At 37.1% G+C, this 13,787-nt stretch overlaps 1 protein-coding gene across 2 annotated transcripts in view; it reads left to right on the forward strand.

Moving 5' to 3' along the window:
- The window catches only part of LOC149782690 (uncharacterized), a 58,914-nt gene that overhangs the window by 13,397 nt on the left and 31,730 nt on the right, over positions 1 to 13,787 (forward strand). For both annotated transcript variants that reach the window (XM_089934182.1, XM_089934183.1), the window contains exon 6: positions 229 to 346. In XM_089934182.1, the coding sequence (XP_089790308.1) occupies positions 229 to 346 (118 nt within the window). The remainder of the gene's footprint in view (positions 1 to 228; positions 347 to 13,787) is intronic.

The raw sequence follows: 13,787 nt of genomic DNA on the forward strand, positions 1-13,787 counted from the left end.
AGTTAAATTTATAATGCACCTTAATATTGACGAGACTTGTATTATTTAACTTTAGCAAACCGGTCACCTTTTAATCGAGTAATGGCTTCTCAATGACTAATATTGGCTTTGAATATTCGTTTTACTCTTTTCGGCTCTTCAAGAAAATTGTTGGAGGTAGGAACCTTTGTGATGTACGTTCTAACGGCTCTAGTTACAACTGTTCATGTTGTTGATATCTTCTAACAGAAAGAAAAAGTCCTTTGCAGTAAGTTGATCGAGCTTGGAACACATGGAAATAAAACAATCCGTGAAATTGCTCGTGGGATAATTTTCCAGCTGAAACTAGACATTAACACAACCTCGGGTATGTCATTTTATCTTTGTTTCATTTATGATATATCAATCAACTATTTTGTTGTTCTTATTTCTTGTACGCGAAGGAGTCATCATAAGTGACTACTTGCATTTCATTTAATCAATCAACAATGAATTATAGATTCAATGCCAGTATTGAACGCCTCTAATTATCTTAGCTATCCAAGATTACGATAAGTTAACCCTATCGACACCTTGGGGATCGATCAGATTGTTAATACTTTGTCCTAGCATTATCTATTGGATTTTATGGAATGTATCCCTTTGTATGTAATGCCGACTAACCAATAGCGTGTAACAGCATTGCATTGTATACTGGCCGAAAATGGTGGATACTGTTGACTTCAAAAGGATACTTTGTAAATTTAACATCGAAAATATGAATGGACCAGAGAGAATCGATTACAGGTGTAGTTGAATAAAGGATGTAGTTGTACAAACAAGGACCAGCAGTGGAAAATTGCTTATTTATGAGTCCGTTCCAGTTGTATGATCCACTTGTCTCGATCATGTTGGGCTAGTGTACAAATTTGAACAACTTGATTTTGATTGAATGCGGTGGCTTAACGTCGCATCCAATGAAATTCACAGACTAGAATATGGGCAGCCGTCGCCGCCAAAAGTACATTAATCAAATGATCTAGTATGAAATCATATGATTTAACCTAACAAATGAAATGATAAATCCAGATTCCAACTGATGTGGTGTCACATGAAATGATTTAACGAACAAAACCGAATGATGCATTTAGATTTCAAATGAAGTGGTATTTAATGAAATGATGTAGAGTGAAATGAAATGATTTAACCCATCAAACGGAATGATGAATTCAGATTCCAAATGATGTTGTGTGATATGAAATGATGTAGAGTGAAATGAAATGATTTAACCCATCAAACGGAATGATGAATTCAGATTCCAAATGATGATGTGTGATATGAAATGATGTAGAGTGAAATGAAATGATTTAACCCATCAAACGGAATGATGAATTCAGATTCCAAATGATGTTGTGTGATATGAAATGATGTAGAGTGAAATGAAATGATTTAACCCATCAAACGGAATGATGAATTCAGATTCCAAATGATGTTGTGTGATATGAAATGATGTAGAGTGAAATGAAATGATTTAACCCATCAAACGGAATGATGAATTCAGATTCCAAATGATGTTGTGTGATATGAAATGATGTAGCATGAAATGAAATGATTTAACCCATCAAACGGAATGATGAATTCAGATTCCAAATGATGATGTGTGATATGAAATGATGTAGCCTGAAATGAAATGATTTAACCCATCAAACGGAATGATGAATTCAGATTCCAAATGATGTTGTGTGATATGAAATGATGTAGAGTGAAATGAAATGATTTAACCCATCAAACGGAATGATGAATTCAGATTCCAAATGATGTTGTGTGATATGAAATGATGTAGAGTGAAATGAAATGACTGAACCCCAAAAAATGAAATAATGAATTCAGATTCCAAATGATGTGGCGTTAAATGAAATGATCTGGTATTAAATAAAATGATTTAAAGCACAAAACGGAATGATGATATCTGCTTCTAAATGACGTGCTATTAAATAAAAAGATGTAGTCTAAAATGAAATGATTTAACTCAACAAATGAAATCATGATTTTAAATTCCAGATGATCTGGTATTAAATAAAATGATTTAAAGAACAAAACGGATTGATGAAATCTGCTTCCAAATGACATATTATTAAATGAATTTACTACTTTGTAGTATGAAATGAAATGATTTAACTCAACAAATGAAATGATGAATTCAGATTCCAAATGATGTGGTATTAAATTAAATGATTTAAAGAACAAAACGGATTGATGAAATCTGCTTCCAAATGACGTAGTATTAAATGAAATTATGTAGTCTAGAATTAAATGATCTAACCCGAAAAATGAAATGATGTATTCAGATTCCAAATGATCTGGCATTAGTTGAAATGGTCTGAAGAACAGAATGGAATGATCGGCTCATATTCCAAACGATGTGGTATTAAATGAAATGTATGGAAAGTAAACGGTCTGATCAAAATGTAAATCAGCTAGCGTAAATCCAAACAAACACAGGGGGCGCTGTTAGCCAGACTTACAATCGACAGGCGTATTTACAGAATTCGGCTGAGATTTTTGCAGACGACATTTAACATCTAAAGTTAGTGTTTCTTCTCATTTGATATAAACAAGAACTATGTTTTCCAATCAGGATAAAGTGACTATCCACATAAATGAGTGTGCGTGTATTTTTTTTCTTCAAGTTCTGCCCTGTACTGCGCGAGTTTCTTAGGCTTCAACAAAGAGAGATCTATCAACTAAAGAGATTAAATCTTGATTTTATTTGATCAATATTAATTACCATGTTTAATGACCTTACACACTAAGCCAGAAATGTGTTTCCCGTCACTTTTGGTATATTTTACATTACCGGTCCTACGTTCATACGTATTATTCGTCCAACTTCTATATGTTATCAATTCTTCTTTTTCCCGCATTGAATCCAGTTTGCAGCGACATATTAGTGCTTTTTTTTCTTCTTGTATGTTTCCTCTTTGATATCGAATATAATTTTTCTTAGAATCCCTTATTCACGACTCTTAGTGTACTTCAAACACCCCACTCTCCTTTCCAAACGTATTGAAAATTGGGGGGGGGGGGGGAGGGAACTTAGTCATATCTTTTGAAAGAATAATACGTGAACAATAAACAGTTACCTCCTTTGGAGTGTTTTATGGCGAAGAAGAAGCACAGATCATGTTTGAATAAACCTCAAATTTAGCAAATGATGTATGAAAATAACAAAGAAAGGCCATGGATTCTATCAGAATTTTCAAAAAAAACCACAACATCATCAGCAATTTGTAAGTGATACCACGTAGACCTCAGAGTAAAGACGTTCTCTCTCTCTCTCTCTCTCTCTCTCTCTCTCTGCCATAAAGCGGTCGAAGCTTGTACTTCCTGCTTTCTGCTGACTGCTGGACCAATGCTAGATTTTGCCTGATATCCATCGATTTAAGTAGTGTCCATTTGGTATTTATTTGTACCTAGCTCAATTGCCTGTTTCAACATAATTTTTTTCTCAAAAAGTAATCAAACAAAAAATAATAATAATGGGATGAGCAATTTTTTTTAAAAAGTTTGAATTTAAAAATACAAAAAAGGTGTTTAAAAAATTGCGACCTCTTGTTTGGCAGCCTGACACATAGAAAGATAAATGTGGGTGTCAATATAAAAAGACGATATATTTTCAAGATAAAAATTTAAAAAAAGTAAAATTGGAATGAGCGAATTTGAAAGAAATTTTGAACATAAAATGCCAAAAAAGGTATTTACCAAAAAATTGGGATGCCGCCGCGAGTTTCGAACTCTCGACATCTTGTTTTACAGAAGCGAAGTATATTGTATCACTTTTCTACTTTGATGTCATTGGCAGTGCCAACAAGAACAAAATATCAAAATTAATAATAATATTAATAATAATAATAATAACAATAATAATAATTATATGTCATGTCAAAAGTAAGAAATTGTCATTGCCACAAAAACAATGTTTGTTTTAAAGTATAAATACATTCTAACTTTGCGTGCAAGCAGTGGCGTACTAAAGGTAAATGGCGTCGGGACGACGATGATAGCCTAAGGGTTTTTTGGCGCCACAACACTTCTGGCACCCATCCATGGTTTTGGTGCCCCAGTGCCACTAGCGCCCGGAGCAACCACTCCGTCCGTACCCCCACCCTCCATTACAACACTATTACATGCAAGTTTATATTATCTACTTCCTTCTCCTGACATCATAGACCTAAAATCAAGATTTCTTAATATGCTTCCAAATATAAGTCAAGCCCTATAGCTCAGTGGAGCATACCCCCCCCCCTTCCAGGTTTGATCTCCTTGTCATGCCACTTAATATCAGATAAAATGAATGAGCGATATTAGTTTATTACTAAAATAGTCCATTTCAGTTAGAAGAGATTCAAACATTGAACTTAAGTAGGACATTATCATCCTTGTGTATTCCGAGACGATGAAACATAAGGTAGCTAGGGTAAATCACCCTTAGCTGATGATGTGATAATCTGTGGAAGCGAGAAAAAATAATTGACACGTTTGTGTAATTGTGTCACAGACACACAAATATAAAAACCAATTCCACAAAAGTACTGTACCTCTTCATCAAATATTTAAGTCAAATTTTCATCGGTTCCCAAAAGTGTTTTAGCAGAAGAGTTTTTTTAGGTGTTCAAGCAAAAACTGAGCAACCTCCAGCTCATCATCATCACCATTAGCAGCACTATCATCACTGTTGTCATCACCATACCATTATATCAATTTAGATAATTAATTTTCTTCTTGTTTTTGCTTTTCTTCTTCTTCTTCTTATAATAATAATAGGAAGAAGAATAAATAGATTTATTTATTTTTTATTTATTTATTTATTGTCATGGTAGCTTATAACTTTTCAATACTAATTTTAAGATCAACCAATAACAGAGTTCTCTCCAAAATTGTATAATCCTGTCAGTTTTACAGGCTTCCACATATCAAGAAACTCAGTGTATATATGTTGCCTTATTTCTTATATATTGGTCACTATAAAGGAGGATGTACTTTAGGCATAACATTGTTTTTTGGCTATATTTTAAATGTATTACCAGTAAACGGTAAAAATATTTGGCTATATGTATATTAGAAGTAACACTAAAGAACCTATGGCTATTAAAATATTAAAATATTAAATTAAAATAAATATTTTAAAATAAAAAAAAAATTAAATTAAAATAAAGTTTTTGAAATGATATTAATATGGAAGTTTGTAAAAGTTTATGATTAAAATTTACACGAACCTTGTGCATGCAACATTCGTGCAACAAGTTTTATCAATTTGCATAATAATTAAATAGTTATTCTTGTGTAGTTTCTATTTCTGCCCACATTTCATCTTTTTTCATAAGCCAAATTTTAGTCTTTTATCTTCCAATATATATAAAACCTAGTACCAAAATAATAACTTTGTATTTTATAAGAATATCTAGTTTGAATGAATTATTAATGTCAGGTAGTTTCATAATTCCATTCCAGTTTCCATCTGCATATTATTTCTGGTGCGTCTACATTTAAAAAAAAAACGAAGATGGAACCTTCATGGTAATATATGGTTTTGTAAAGTTCCTTGAAAAATTGTGAAAACAGAAAATATTTTACAAGAATCATAGAGACATGATACTGGGATAATTCAGAGAGAAGAAAAGAAATTGATTCTATTGCTGTCTTTCTTTCGATATATGTTTCAACACTACAAGGACTTCCATATTTGTAAAGTGGTATGTGATGAGCCCTTAGAAAGCCAAACGGTCCACATCTTCAAAAAGATCAAACAAATCAACATGGAACGTGTATCAACAATCAGCATCTCTTGATACTTTAAGTTTGGGTCTATATGAAATGTTACAATTCTATGGTGTTAAACTAAGTATCAGAAACAAGCGAAACCGTAAAGTTTAAGAAAAGCTAACTCTGTGTACCATCAACAGATTTATTATGTCAAGTAAATTCTTCTTCTTCTTCTTCTTCTTCTTATTATTATTATTGGTGAACATGATATTTGTGCTGCTGGTGTCTTTAATTTATTCTCTTGATATTGTTTTATTGTGGTGCTGTACACACCTACAAACACTTCTCCGCATTTTTCTGACATGACTGGAGGCGCCACTAGTTATTGGTCTAAGTCGAGCTAAATGGTGATGGTGATTGTAATGTTTTGTTATTGAAGAATAACTCCAGTAGAGATCTATAACTTTTCTCATAGATTTTATTCAATAAAATATGTATATATGTCAGCAGTATCACATGTGCAGGCGCGCACTGAGAAAATATATTATGAAAAGGAGAGCGATAGCTGCATTCCAATCACTATGTAAGGTATGTACAGCAAGTAGGACTTAGAACGAGATGAGAATAATTATAGCGTATGACATGAAATTAATATTATGTATAAATATTAGTGACAACATCATACGTGGTAATTTTTCTAAAAGAAATTTGTTCAAAATATAAAGACTTAGTTTCTAATGATTTTGACGCCAAACTATATATACGATATGTTCAGTAAAAGGACAAATAATGTCAGTACAGTTTCTGGTCTATTGATACTACGATCTATGCAAAATTATAACTTTTTCTTTCTAAGCCCGAAATGGAATTGTATAAAAATAGTTTGGGTCCAGTCATTTGGAACTGTCTACCTATAGATGTTAAAGAAGAACCATTAGATCATTCCTTTTGTCACAGGCGTTTGAAATGGATACAATCTAAATAATGTCTATAACCGGTTATGGTCAGCTTTCCCCTGTGTGTGTGTGTGTGTGTGTGTGAATGAAAAAGCTTTCATACAAAAAGTGGCGGGCAACAAATTGTTTGTTTAGTGCGTATGCTACGTTAGGTCATTAAACATGGTAGTTACTATTGATCAAATGAGATGAAGATTTAATCTCCTTAGCTGATAGATCTAGCTGAGATGAAGCCTTGAAAACTCGTGCAGTACAAGGCAGATTTTAAAATAAAATACACACAGACATTCATTAATGTGGATATTCACTTTATCCTGATTGGAAAACATAGTTCATGTTTATATCAAATGAGAAGAAACGCTAACTTTAGCTGTTAAATGTCGTCTGCAAAAATCTCAGCCGAATTCTGTAAATACGCCTGTCGATTGTAAGTCTGGCTAACAGCGCCCCCCTGTGTTTGTTTGGATTTACGCTAGCTGATTTACATTTTGATCAGACCGTTTACTTTCCATACATTTCATTTAATACCACATCATTTGGAATATGAGCCGATCATTCCATTCTGTTCTTCAGACCATTTCAACTAATGCCAGATCATTTGGAATCTGAATACATCATTTCATTTTTTGGGTTAGATCATTTAATTCTAGACTACATAATTTCATTTAATACTACGTCATTTGGAAGCAGATTTCATCAATCCGTTTTGTTCTTTAAATCATTTAATTTAATACCACATCATTTGGAATCTGAATTCATCATTTCATTTGTTGAGTTAAATCATTTCATTTCATACTACGTAAATTCATTTAATAATATGTCATTTGGAAGCAGATTTCATCAATCCGTTTTGTTCTTTAAATCATTTTATTTAATACCAGATCATCTGGAATTTAAAATCATGATTTCATTTGTTGAGTTAAATCATTTCACTTTAGACTACATCATTTTATTTAACAGCATGTCATTTGGAAGCAGATATCATCATTCCGTTTTGTTTTTTAAATCATTGTATTTAATACCAGATCATTTCATTTAAGGCCATATCATTTGAAATCTGAATTCATTATTTCATTTTTGGGGTTCAATCATTTCATTTCTTGCTACATCATTTCATATCACACAACATCATTTGGAATCTGAATTCATCATTCCGTTTGATGGGTTAAATCATTTCATTTCACTCTACATCATTTCATATCACACAACATCATTTGGAATCTGAATTCATCATTCCGTTTGATGGGTTAAATCATTTCATTTCACTCTACATCATTTCATATCACACATCATCATTTGGAATCTGAATTCATCATTCCGTTTGATGGGTTAAATCATTTCATTTCACTCTACATCATTTCATATCACACAACATCATTTGGAATCTGAATTCATCATTCCGTTTGATGGGTTAAATCATTTCATTTCACTCTACATCATTTCATATCACACAACATCATTTGGAATCTGAATTCATCATTCCGTTTGATGGGTTAAATCATTTCATTTCATGCTACATCATTTCATATCACACAACATCATTTGGAATCTGAATTCATCATTCCGTTTGATGGGTTAAATCATTTCATTTCATGCTACATCATTTCATATCACACAACATCATTTGGAATCTGAATTCATCATTCCGTTTGATGGGTTAAATCATTTCATTTCACTCTACATCATTAGTAGTGAAAGGGGGCACTTTACGGACAATGGGAATTAGCATTACAGGGACCCCTGGGTCAGATTACGGACAATGGAAATTTAACATGGCGAAAAATCGTGGGTCAGATTACGGACAAGGGGAATTAACATGGCAAAAAATCGTGGGTTACTTTACGGACAAGGGGAATTTAACATGGGAATAAATCGTGGGTCACTCTACGGACAAGGGGAATTTAACATGGGATTTTTTTTTTTTAAATTTTAAAAAAAATTTTTTTTTTTTAAAAAAGGGGTAGGCAATTCAAAGACTATCTCTTTTCGAGAAATATGGCTGGCCCTGAAAAGGGCCTTTGGTTTATGTTAATATGCCCTTAACATAAAGGGCATTTGCGACATCTTCTTTTCCTCAAACTTCGTCTTACAGCAGGGCCATACATCAGAGTCCTCTTGAGGCAACCTTGTCTCTCTATATAGACTCTTCTTATCCACAGACTGCTGTTGGTCCTGTAGACAACGGTCCACTTGGATCGGACATACATGAGCATGTCCGTCCTGAACATCATTGTTGACACAAGGGTTGAAGATTCAACGTCGGTCCACATGTTGAGGCTCCGAGAATAGGTGAATCAATGCAGTGAACTGCGCTTATTTATAGGGACAGAAAGGATTGAAACGGATTGAGTTCATTCACCAATCCGAACACGCGTTACAGAATTCAGTCAGCCCGCATCCAATCCAAAGAGAGCAGTCTGTGACGTCACGTAGTCAATATAGATTCGCTAGCGCTTGTGTGCAGTCAATCTATGCGACAGTGATTCATCATGACGGAAACTCAGAAAACGATCCAGTGGGGTGCACCAGCAGGGGAGACCGCCCAAGGGAACCCGGACTTACTTTCAGAAGAGGTGAATTGGGATTTTGTGGATTTTCTCTCCTCGCAAGAATTTGTTCCGGAACCTTCGTTACCTTCTTCATTACCGCAAGTGGAAAATTTTAGACAGAGACAGAAAGAAGAATTGGAGAAATTTATACAACGACAAAAGGAAGCGGAACAGGCTTTTCTCCTACAGCAACAGCAACAAGAAGAAGAGGTAAGAAAAAAACAACAGCAAGAAGAAGTAGCAGCAAAGAAACAAGAGGGTGAAAATCAAACGGTCACGGTACTGTTGGACATTTTAGCGGAGTTAAGAAGTCTGAAACAAATGTATCAGACTTCTTTATCACGACCGAAGAGAATACGACCTTCCCGAGCCAAACATGTCAACCCTGTGACTAAGCCTACCGTACCACCCTTAGTGATTTCAACCCAATCATTATCATCATTACGCAGTCCAGAAGTAGGCCTTGGCCGTGGCAAAGGCTTAAGGCAGTTAAAATTGATTGCTTAAACTCACCCCTGCACCATAAAGAAAAAAAGGCCCTTTTCAGGGCCACCCACATTTCTCGAAAAGAAATACAATTTCAATTTGCCAATCACTCAAAAAAACTCACCCATTTTACCCTTATAGTACGTGTCTGTGTATGAGTGCGTGAGTGTAGCTTCTTATTTTAAAATCACAACTCAAAGACTCTTACCTTATATCATTCATTTATTCTTTTCTCCATTTTTTACAATCCAATTCACAATTCACAACACAACACTTTAATAAAAAGTTCATTGATTTCTTCTTTTCTCCTTGTTTAGTCTCTCTGTTTTTTGAATTTCTTCACCGTCACACTCTTTTCCTCTTCTTCTTCCTCCTCGCTTTCTTCCCTTCTTCTTTTTTTCTCCTGTTTCTTTTTCTTCACCTGTCTTCTTTCTTCCTCAGAAGAATCCCTCTCTTCCTCTGAAGAATCCCTCTCTTCTTCTGAAGAATTCCTCTTTTCTTCTGACTCCTCTTGTTTCTTTTTTGGGCAATCTGGAGACCAATGTCCTTTTTCTTGACAATAATAACAGGTATCTTGACTTTTGTCTTTTTTATCCCCTGTTTTTTTTCTTTTTTGACGGTCTGGACACTCTGAAGACCAATGCCCTTTCTTCTGACAGATATAGCAAGTATCTTGACTTTTATCTCTAAAGGAAGGAGAGTAGTCTGTAGGCTGGTCTGAAGAGAATTTTCTAATGACCCCTCGCAAAGCTCTGACGAAACGTTCCATCTGGTTAGTCTCTTCCATCGTTGTGCTCGGCTTGAGAGTGAAATGAATAGTGAAAGGACAAGACACACACCCTTTTATATACGCTGGTCTGCTATGACTATAAAGTAGTTTATGGTGTTTGAACTTGAGCCATTTGACTTTTTGCTTTCAAGATGAAACGATTCCATTCATTCGAGAAGAAAGAAGAAGAAGAAAGTAAGAGGCAGAAACGTGATCTATCGCCTCGTACCAGGGCTGAAATCTTGGCACAAATTCATGCCAGTGATTTTGAAGAGGACATGAGTGAACCAGAATCCCAACCCTCTAAACCAAGTTCACCACCCTTAGTCAACCCTGAAAAGTACTATTCCATTCGAGAGACGGAAAAGCGCTCCTCTAGAAAATTTAGAACTACGGCTTACAAATACACGGTGAAGTTTAAAGATTTCAAGGCTGAAGTGCCGTTAGAGAAAGCAGAAGTGTTCATCACCGAGGTGTGGGATTCTTTGCTCACTGCACTCAAGCGACAATGTCAACCCAAAGAAGACGATCGCTTGAGACTTTCCATACAACACGACGGTTTGAAATCCCCTGTTTGGATCGAGTTTAGCACCCCTGCAGAATTGACTGCTTCCAAAGTCATGGACAAGATTCAACACGTACAACAATCTAATGATCAGTTTGACATCACCGATGGTAAAGCCACACTGGACATGACCCACGTCTCTCCTCCTCAAGGGACAGGACGCAAAAAGATGTTATTGGTGGACGACCTTCGCAACACCAAAAAGAGTCTTGTCCGAATTAACAACCCTCATGACCAGATGTGTTTAGCCCGTGCCATCGTGGTGGGACGAACCTATGCCAACAAGAACGACACGGTAGAATGGAAAAGAACCTGGGACACTATTCAACGTTCCGACCGAGCCAAACAACGAAACGAAGCAGAACTCCTGTTGCAACAAGCCGGACTGCCCAAAGACACACCCTGTGGCATTCCTGAGATGCAAAAATTGCAAGATGCCCTAGCTCCACGCTACACCTTGAAAGTGCACCCTCAAGAAATGCGCGGGCCTCTGTTGTTTCGAGGCCAACATTTTAAGGACGGAAAATACATTCACCTTTATCATCACGATGACCATTTCGATACCATTACCAGTATCACTGGATTCCTGGGATATGCTTATTATTGTGAGAAATGTGACTATGGTTATAATAATCGAGAGCAACACAAACATTGTGGATGGAAATGCTCAGGATGTTTGGCCTCTCAACCCTGTCTGAGCGAAGAACCAGTGCCTTGTTCAACTTGTCTGCGCACGTTTGTCAGCCCTACCTGTTACCAACAACATTTGAAGACGCAAGGTTCACAGAAGAAATGCGCTTGTCAACTCCTGAGATTGTGCCCTACGTGTGGACAAGGCATACGTACCAATAATACCAAGGCACACGTATGTTCAGGAAAGAAAAAATGTCACATTTGTCACCACATTGTGGACTTGGAACACGAATGTTACGTGCAAAAATACCAACCCCCACCAGAGAAAGAGGACGGTCACAAGAAGAAAGGCAATTTCATCTTTTTCGATTTCGAATGCATGCAAGAGACCGGCATTCACATTCCTAATTTCTGCGTGGCTCATCGAGCGTGCGAGAAGTGCATTCAAGAACCTATCTTCAGTCATTGCCCTCACTGTAGCAAGATTCCCGGAGGGCGTGAAAAAATCTTTCGGGGACCAAACACGTTAGCCGATTTTGCCCAATGGGTCTTAGACCCCGTCGACAAGACGTGGAGCCAAGAGGACATCGAACGTTACGGAGATTGTCATCGCCATGCCACAGTGATGGCTCACAATTTCTCCGGATACGATGGACAGTTTCTTCTCAGATACTATACGGAACAAGGCACCGAGCGTCCTAAAGTGACTTTGAACGGAGCCAAAATCATTTTCATGCAAGTGGGACAAGTACAGTTTAAAGATTCGATGAGCTATTTGGCCATGCCTTTGAGTCGAATGCCTAAAACGTTTGGAATGACAGAAATGGCTAAAGGGTACTTTCCACACTTTTTCAATACGGAAGCCAATCAACACGCCGTTCTACCCCATTTACCAGAGGCTCACTATTACGACCCCGACAACATGCGTACCGAACAACGAGAAGCTTTCTACGCTTGGTACCAGATTCACGCCTCGGACCCTTTCGACTTTCAGGAAGAAATGTTAAAGTATTGTCGTTCCGACGTGGACATTTTACGGCGTTGCTGTGGAAAATTTCGAGAACTGTTCATGGAACACGGAGGGGTCGATCCTTTGAAAGAAGCTTGCACCATTGCCAAAGCGTGTTCCTTAGTGTATCGACAACGATTCATGCCTGAAAAGACCGTGGCTGTCATCAGTCCTCAAACGACCCACTTTGTCAAACGTCAATACTCGGTCAAAGCCCTACGTTGGTTACATTACTTGTGCGACAAGGAAGACAAGTGGATTCAGCATGCCCGCAACGGAGGGGGCGAAAAGACCATCGGAACGTATTCGGTCGATGGCTGGGACTTAGAAAACCCCAAGATCGTGTACGAGTTTAACGGTTGCTTATTTCACGGATGTCCTGTTTGTTACCCTGACCGTGGCACTAAAAATCAGTTTTTGCAACGAACCATGGAAGACTTGTACCAGGACACTTGTCAGCGACGCCTAAAGTTAGAACAGCAAGGATACCAAGTGGTGGAAATGTGGGAACACGAGTACGATCACCGTATGAGAACCGATCCCGAGTTTAAACGCCTCGTGGAAAGTTACCAGTTCATGGACCCGCTGAACCCGAGGGATAGTTTGTACGGAGGAAGGACCAATGCCACCTGTTTGCTGTACCAAGCCGACGAAGAGAAAGGAGAAGAAATCAAATACTTGGACGTGTGTTCGCTATATCCCTACGTGTGCAAATATTGTCGCTTTCCCGTAGGGCACCCGCAATTGCTGACGGAACACATCGACCTGAAAAACATTCGACAATACGAAGGCTTGATCAAGTGTAAAGTTTTGCCTCCCACGAACCTATACCATCCCGTCTTACCTCACCATTGTCAAGGCAAACTGATGTTTCCCTTGTGCCGTACTTGTGCCGAGGCGTGCAACCAAGATCAGCCTTGTCAGCACACCCAGGAAGAACGGGCCTTGACGGGAACCTGGGTCAGCGTGGAATTGTTCAAAGCTCTGGACATGGGATACCAACTGTTAGAAGTGTACGAAATTTGCCACTTTCCCAAGACACAACAGTACCGCAAGGGTGACCCTACTCAGAAAGGCATTTTCGCCGACTACGTGGATG

Source organism: Sinohyriopsis cumingii, chromosome 15, assembly GCF_028554795.1.
Source record: "Sinohyriopsis cumingii isolate HCF-2022 chromosome 15, ASM2855479v2, whole genome shotgun sequence".
NCBI classification, from domain to species: domain Eukaryota; kingdom Metazoa; phylum Mollusca; class Bivalvia; order Unionida; family Unionidae; genus Sinohyriopsis; species Sinohyriopsis cumingii.